Here is a 6,366-nt window from a genome sequence, read left to right on the forward strand (position 1 = left end):
AGAGCTCTTTTGTTTAGTTTTTTTTTTACTTTGTACAGCGCTCTGGGATGCTATGGCATGAAGGGTGCTATATAAAAACCTGTTCTCTCTAGCAGGGGCCAGTGTTATCTGCATCAGACACCATGACAAGGCAGTATATTCAGTTGATCTAAACTTTGGCCGATCTACACACCACCACAGCTGATTAAGTAAATAACAAAGGGTCCAGTGGCCAGTTTCCTAAAAACACCTCAAGTTAAATGTAAGTCTCTATAGCATCTCTGTATGTAGAACTCTGGGTTTAATTGAGTAAATGGTACGGAGTTCTGCACCTGTTTTCAGGGATGGAAATATGACTGTGTTGCAGAGCAGTTTCACCCAATCTTTTAGTGTGTACTTGATTAGCCACAGTGTACAGGTAACAAGCTCAGGTGTGTCTTATTAAAATTCAGAGTAAAATTAGGAATGGATCAAACTGCTATGCAATGGAAGTTCCAAAAATGTTATTTGTTATTATATTTATGTGTTGTTTTTCGGGAGTTGAGAGATATAGCAGCTGTTTTTAGGATATAGCAGTGAGACTGCTGTTTTTAGGATATAGCAGTGAGACTGCTCTGTTTTTAGGATATAGCAGTGAGACTGCTCTGTTTTTATGATATAGCAGTGAGACTGCTCTGTTTTTATGATATAGCAGTGAGACTGCTCTGTTTTTAGGATATTGCAGTGAGACTGCTCTGTTTTTATGATAGAGCAGTGAGACTGCTCTGTTTTTATGATATAGCAGTGAGACTGCTCTGTTTTTATGATAGAGCAGTGAGATTGCTCTGTTTTTATGATATAGCAGTGAGACTGCTCTGTTTTTAGGATATAGCAGTGAGACTGCTCTGTTTTTAGGATATAGCAGTGAGACTGCTCTGTTTTTATGATAGAGCAGTGAGACTGCTCTGTTTTTATGATAGAGCAGTGAGACTGTTCTGTTTTTATGATAGAGCAGTGAGACTGCTCTGTTTTTATGATAGAGCAGTGAGACTGCTCTGTTTTTATGATAGAGCAGTGAGACTGCTCTGTTTTTATGATAGAGCAGTGAGACTGCTCTGTTTTTATGATATAGCAGTGAGACTGCTCTGTTTTTATGATAGAGCAGTCAGACTGCTCTGTTTTTAGGATATAGCAGTGAGACTGCTCTGTTTTTAGGATAGAGCAGTGAGACTGCTCTGTTTTTATGATAGAGCAGTGAGACTGCTCTGTTTTTAGGATATAGCAGTGAGATTGCTTTGTTTTTATGATATAGCAGTGAGACTGCTCTGTTTTTAGGATATAGCAGTGAGACTGCTCTGTTTTTAGGATATAGCAGTGAGACTGCTCTGTTTTTATGATAGGGCAGTGAGACTGCTCTGTTTTTATGATAGAGCAGTGAGACTGCTCTGTTTTTATGATAGAGCAGTGAGACTGCTCTGTTTTTATGATATAGCAGTGAGACTGCTCTGTTTTTATGATAGAGCAGTCAGACTGCTCTGTTTTTAGGATATAGCAGTGAGACTGCTCTGTTTTTAGGATAGAGCAGTGAGACTGCTCTGTTTTTAGGATATAGCAGTGAGACTGCTCTGTTTTTATGATATAGCAGTGAGATTGCTCTGTTTTTATGATATAGCAGTGAGACTGCTCTGTTTTTATGATATAGCAGTGAGACTGCTCTGTTTTTAGGATATAGCAGTGAGACTGCTCTGTTTTTATGATAGAGCAGTGAGACTGCTCTGTTTTATGATAGAGCAGTGAGACTGCTGTTTTTCAAAGGGGCGCTTAGCTGCTGGACTGGAAGTTAATGTATATTTCAGACACGTTGCTTCAGCTTGTTAGGAGAATGCTTTAATAATTAAAGGGAGGTCAAAACAATGTGAACAGGTTTTACCGGACAGCATCTGGCTAACTGCCCAATATCTTTTTTTTCTCTCATTTTCGAAAGAATTATTGTCAACAACAGGGCTTTCCGGTTAAGCATTGATTTGCAAACCATGTTCTTTCAGAGTTCAAAGAGAGGATTCTTGAACCCCAGAGCCCTGTGATTCCAGTACAGTGGTCAGTTGGTAAGGTATTAAACCCATTTTCTACCTCTCAGCAGATTTCGTTCTATGCTCACTGCTTCCCTAATCACCGTGGAGTCGAGTTGTTCAGTTTAATGCTTTAATTAAGAACTCTGATTCGTTCTTTTGATCATAACTTTATTTGCAACACTGGTGACAATACAGTGATTAAGACAAAGAGAGACTGGAGACTGCGTATGTGCTCAGAATGTATCATACTGCAACATGTGCACTTTGTACAGTATCTTGCATATAAGTATGTGCAAGATCACATAATACAGTTTGAGCAGTGTCATTGTGTATAAGAAACCCAGTGTGTTCTGTTGAACTTGGAAGACAATGCATCCTTTTATTATTTGAACCACCTCAGAACTGTCTGTGTCACTGTGTTCTTATATTGAGAGAGAGAGAGAGAGGCAGAGAGGTAGAGAGAGAGAGAGAGAGAGGGGGTATAGAGATACAGAGAGAGGAGGTAGAGAGAGAGGTAGAGGGAGAGGTAGAGAGAGGGGGTATGGAGAGACAGAGAGAGGGGTAGAGAGGTAGAGAGGGGTAGAGAGGTAGAGAGAGGGGGGTATAGAGAGACAGAGAGGTAGAGAGAGAGAGGGGTAGAGAGAGAAGGGGTATAGAGAGACAGAGAGAGGGGTAGAGAGAGAGGGGGTAGAGAGAGAGGTAGAGGGAGAGGTAGAGAGAGGGGGTATGGAGAGACAGAGAGAGGGGTAGAGAGGTAGAGAGAGGGGGGTAGAGAGGTAGAGAGAGGGGGTATAGAGAGAGGGGTAGAGAGAGAGAGAGAGTTGGCACAGAGTAGGACTGGCAGAGCTGAATGGATATTTAGAGCAGCCTCAGCTGGTATCTCCCCTCTCCCCCTTGTCTCAATCTGCAAACAGCAGGAAGCCTGTGAAGGTGGTGTCGTCATCCTCGTCGGCGAATAGGCCGTTGGAGAACTCCCCTCCGATGACCTGCAGCCACACCGTGTCCCCTTCCCTGAGCTGCAGCACGGCACCCCCCGAGGCCTGGTCCTCGCTGCTCTGGTACCTGTTGGCCGTGTGCAGCACCCGTGTGCCACTCTTCACCAGCGCCACCTTCACGCTCCTCGTGTACACAGTGATGTGGTAGGTGAAGTAATAGGCCCCCGCGAACACGCATGTGAACACGCCCGTTGAGGGCTCGTAGTGGCCCTGCCGGTTGTAGATGATCTTGTCGAACTTGATGGGAGCGTTGGCGGGAGGGAGCTTGGAGAGCTCAGTCAGGCCAGCAGAGAAGGCACTCCTATAAACGGTGGGCATGTCCCCAGTAGCTCCCTTCTCCCCTGCCTCTCCTCGATCCCCTTTCTCGCCTTGGTGCCCAATGTTGCCTTTGTGACCCGGGACCCCTATCTCACCCTTAGGCCCTTCTATGCCAGTAGGCCCAATAGGCCCGGGGTACCCAATCTCTCCTTGGGGGCCGACAACTCCCTGCAGCCCCTGCGGCCCTCGGGGGCCCACTTCTCCCTTAGGCCCCTGTGGCCCTGGAAGCCCACGGTCCCCTTTTTGTCCTGTATTGCCCACTGGCCCAGGAACCCCCTGGGGGCCCAACTTTCCAGGGGCCCCTCTCTCGGCCGTCTCTCCTCGCCTCCCTTTGACACCAGCAATGCCTGGAGTGCCTGGAAGGAAATCAAAGACAATCACAACTTCACTTGCTTAAGAGAAGTACTGCTCTGAAGTGGATTGACCAGGACTTCCGTTTCATAGTGGGCAAGTCTCACATGAGACTCAATAACTCTAAAACTCATTGATTAGATACAGGAGAAAGTACAGTAGATCTATCTGCACAGAAGTGGAACCCGGTACTTCGGCATGGACACCCTTGGTACATATCTCTGCGAGTCAAGCTTATTAATCAGTTGTCTCCCTTTTCATGCTTCCTATTGTTTTTATCTTGCTGCTACTCAGATCCCATGCATTATGCTGTATGACTGCACATTATTAATTATTCTTTAAGAAATGTCAGTGATAATAAATATTTTAAAATACCAACAGTGAGAAGTACTATTGGAAAGAAAGCTTTTGCTTTTGCTGCCCCCTCAGACTGGAATAAACTACCCACTGATGTGAAGTGAATAAAATAACACATTGATTGTGAAGCTGTGCTTACTGTGAGCTTGTATGTAACTGTACCTCCTGCCTTCCCCCTGTTTGTAGCTCATATGGCTTTTCCAGAGAATACAATTTGAAATCCAGGATCATGTTTTCTGCAAAGGGCAGGAGGCGTGGAGGTGTGAATTGTGCCTTTTGCTCACTGAGGGCTGCATTTCTGATGCACTAGCTATGCTCGCTACCCTTCCATTCCCTCACATGGCAGTTTACTGCCTTACCTGGGTCTCCTTTATCTCCCTTCGAGCCATCATTTCCAGGGGGACCACAAGTACCCAGCTCACCTATCAAACACAAACACAAATGTGATTATATACCGTTCTTTACAATTTACAAGCGCAACATGTTGTAGTTTTAGCATCAGATAGAATCGCTGCTGCGGTCTTTGATTAATATACATGTTTATTATTTATTAGCGTTGATTTCCAAAAGAATGCACCCTACTATGATTTAACACAATTAATACCTGCAGTCAAGCCCTGGCACCTCTGGGCTTGGCAAGGCTTCGCCCCAGCAACTCTGGGCTTGACAGGCATCTCTGTTAACATCACTTAAAGCAATGTGTGCTGGAAGACGTATCTGTGGTCTAGTACAGTACCTGAGTCTTCATTAACATCACTTAAAGCAATGTGTGCCGGAAGACGTGTCTGTGGTCTAGTACAGTACCTGAGTCTTCATTAACATCACTTAAAGCAATGTGTGCCGGAAGACGTGTCTGTGGTCTAGTACAGTACCTGAGTCTCCCTTGTCCCCTTTCCCTCCGTCTCGCCCGTCCCGTCCTGGTATCCCGTTGTGGCCGGGGTCCCCTGGAATTCCAGGGTGTCCCGACAGGCAGCCATCCCCTCTCGTCACTTCATCAGCACTGACCAGCCCGATCAGCAGCACCAGCACAGAGGTCATCGTGGACACCGGCAGCCCCCGCATGGTCTAGCAGAGAGAGGGAATCAGATACCCGGTTAAATACAGTGCAGGTGTATCTGAGGAGCACAGACACAGCTAATACAGCTGCAGTCTGTTGGGGACATTTCTGCACTAATTTGATCTCCAAATAAAAACAGGTTTTATATTTTACTAGCACAGGCAGTTTAGTTCAATGTACAGATTAGTAAGGTGTTTTATTTAATGTTCAATGTATATGCATTTCTGGCTGGATTTCTCAATGTCAATGCTATTTGCACCATTCTTTTTTTCAGACAGTAAAATAAATTGTTTGGTACCAGTTTTGTAACATTAACAGTTTGATTTTCCTTTCACAATATTTGGTGCAAATACCTGGATAAACAAAGTACTTTAAGTTCTATCCCCTTTACGGTGATTGACTCAAAAAAATAAACAAATAAACAAATAAACAAATAAATAAATAAATAAATAAATAAATAAATAAATAAATAATTTGATTTGACATGATATGAAGTCTATTGAAGGGTATGTTTTACATTCTGCAGACTACAGAACCAGCATACATATTTGTAGGAAAGTCCCCAGCAACAACCAGTGACAGAATACATGGAACATCCATTTAGACAGTTTTAAACATACATTTTAAATAACTGAACATGAAATGGTATATATGTGTGTTAACAAAAGTTTACATTGTCTCTCACCTCTCTTCTTTCTTTGGTAGAATAGCAAGTTAGACCTCGTTTCCCTGCTTCTTCAGGAGTCTGGTTAGTGATTGTAGTGCTGATATATACGAGAGAACACATTTGCATTGCCAGCGGTTCACTTTAACCACTTCTGTCCCACACTGTAGATTCTTCTGATTCACTCACTCTGCAGTAATATTACCAGCTGAAGGGTCCAGTTCAATTTACTGGGTTTCAGTGAAATATAAATTCATGCAAAAAACATTTGCATTTTGATTCCATTAACACAGGTTAATTGAATTGTGCCCCGAAACATACCCTGCCATTATGATGTAAGAGTGCATATATTTGAAGGGGGCAGGGGGGAATTTATTAAAGGTTACCAAGATGTTTAGTAAGTAAGGGGTCTATGTGGGGTTAAACAGGCCAGGAATGCACCATCCCCAGTTGTATTGCATTTCATGATCTGTCCCAATACTTGTTGGAAGATACACACATGCAGAAGTTCAAACTGATGAACAGAACATACATATTGCACCGCTACAGCCACAGTACCTGTCTGGAGACAGGAATATAGAGACATGGTGGCTG

The 6,366-nt window shown here is 43.7% G+C and overlaps 1 protein-coding gene across 1 annotated transcript; it reads right to left on the bottom strand.

Annotated features, from left to right (window-relative positions):
• Nucleotides 1–2,181: 2,181 nt before the first annotated feature.
• Nucleotides 2,182–5,838, bottom strand: LOC131737669 (complement C1q and tumor necrosis factor-related protein 9-like). The gene is made up of 4 exons (XM_059027987.1): nt 5,794–5,838; nt 4,924–5,116; nt 4,411–4,473; nt 2,182–3,699 (listed from the first exon to the last, which is right to left on the bottom strand). Exons 2-4 carry the CDS (start codon nt 5,111–5,113, stop codon nt 2,930–2,932), a joined length of 1,023 nt encoding a protein of 340 aa, XP_058883970.1. The 5' UTR covers nt 5,114–5,116; nt 5,794–5,838; the 3' UTR covers nt 2,182–2,929.
• Nucleotides 5,839–6,366: the final 528 nt, after the last annotated feature.

The sequence above is a fragment of the Acipenser ruthenus genome, chromosome 8, assembly GCF_902713425.1.
Source record: "Acipenser ruthenus chromosome 8, fAciRut3.2 maternal haplotype, whole genome shotgun sequence".
In the NCBI taxonomy this organism is placed as follows: Eukaryota; Metazoa; Chordata; class Actinopteri; order Acipenseriformes; family Acipenseridae; genus Acipenser; species Acipenser ruthenus.

Coding starts and splice junctions, on each gene's coding strand:
- LOC131737669 (XM_059027987.1), bottom strand. CDS start 5,113: ATGCGGGGGCTGCCGGTGTCCACGATGACCTCTGTGCTGGTGCTGCTG. Junction 4,474..4,923: donor AGGGGACAAGGGAGACTCAG/GTACTGTACTAG, acceptor TGTGTTTGATAG/GTGAGCTGGGTACTTGTGGT. Junction 3,700..4,410: donor GGGAGATAAAGGAGACCCAG/GTAAGGCAGTAA, acceptor ATTTCCTTCCAG/GCACTCCAGGCATTGCTGGT.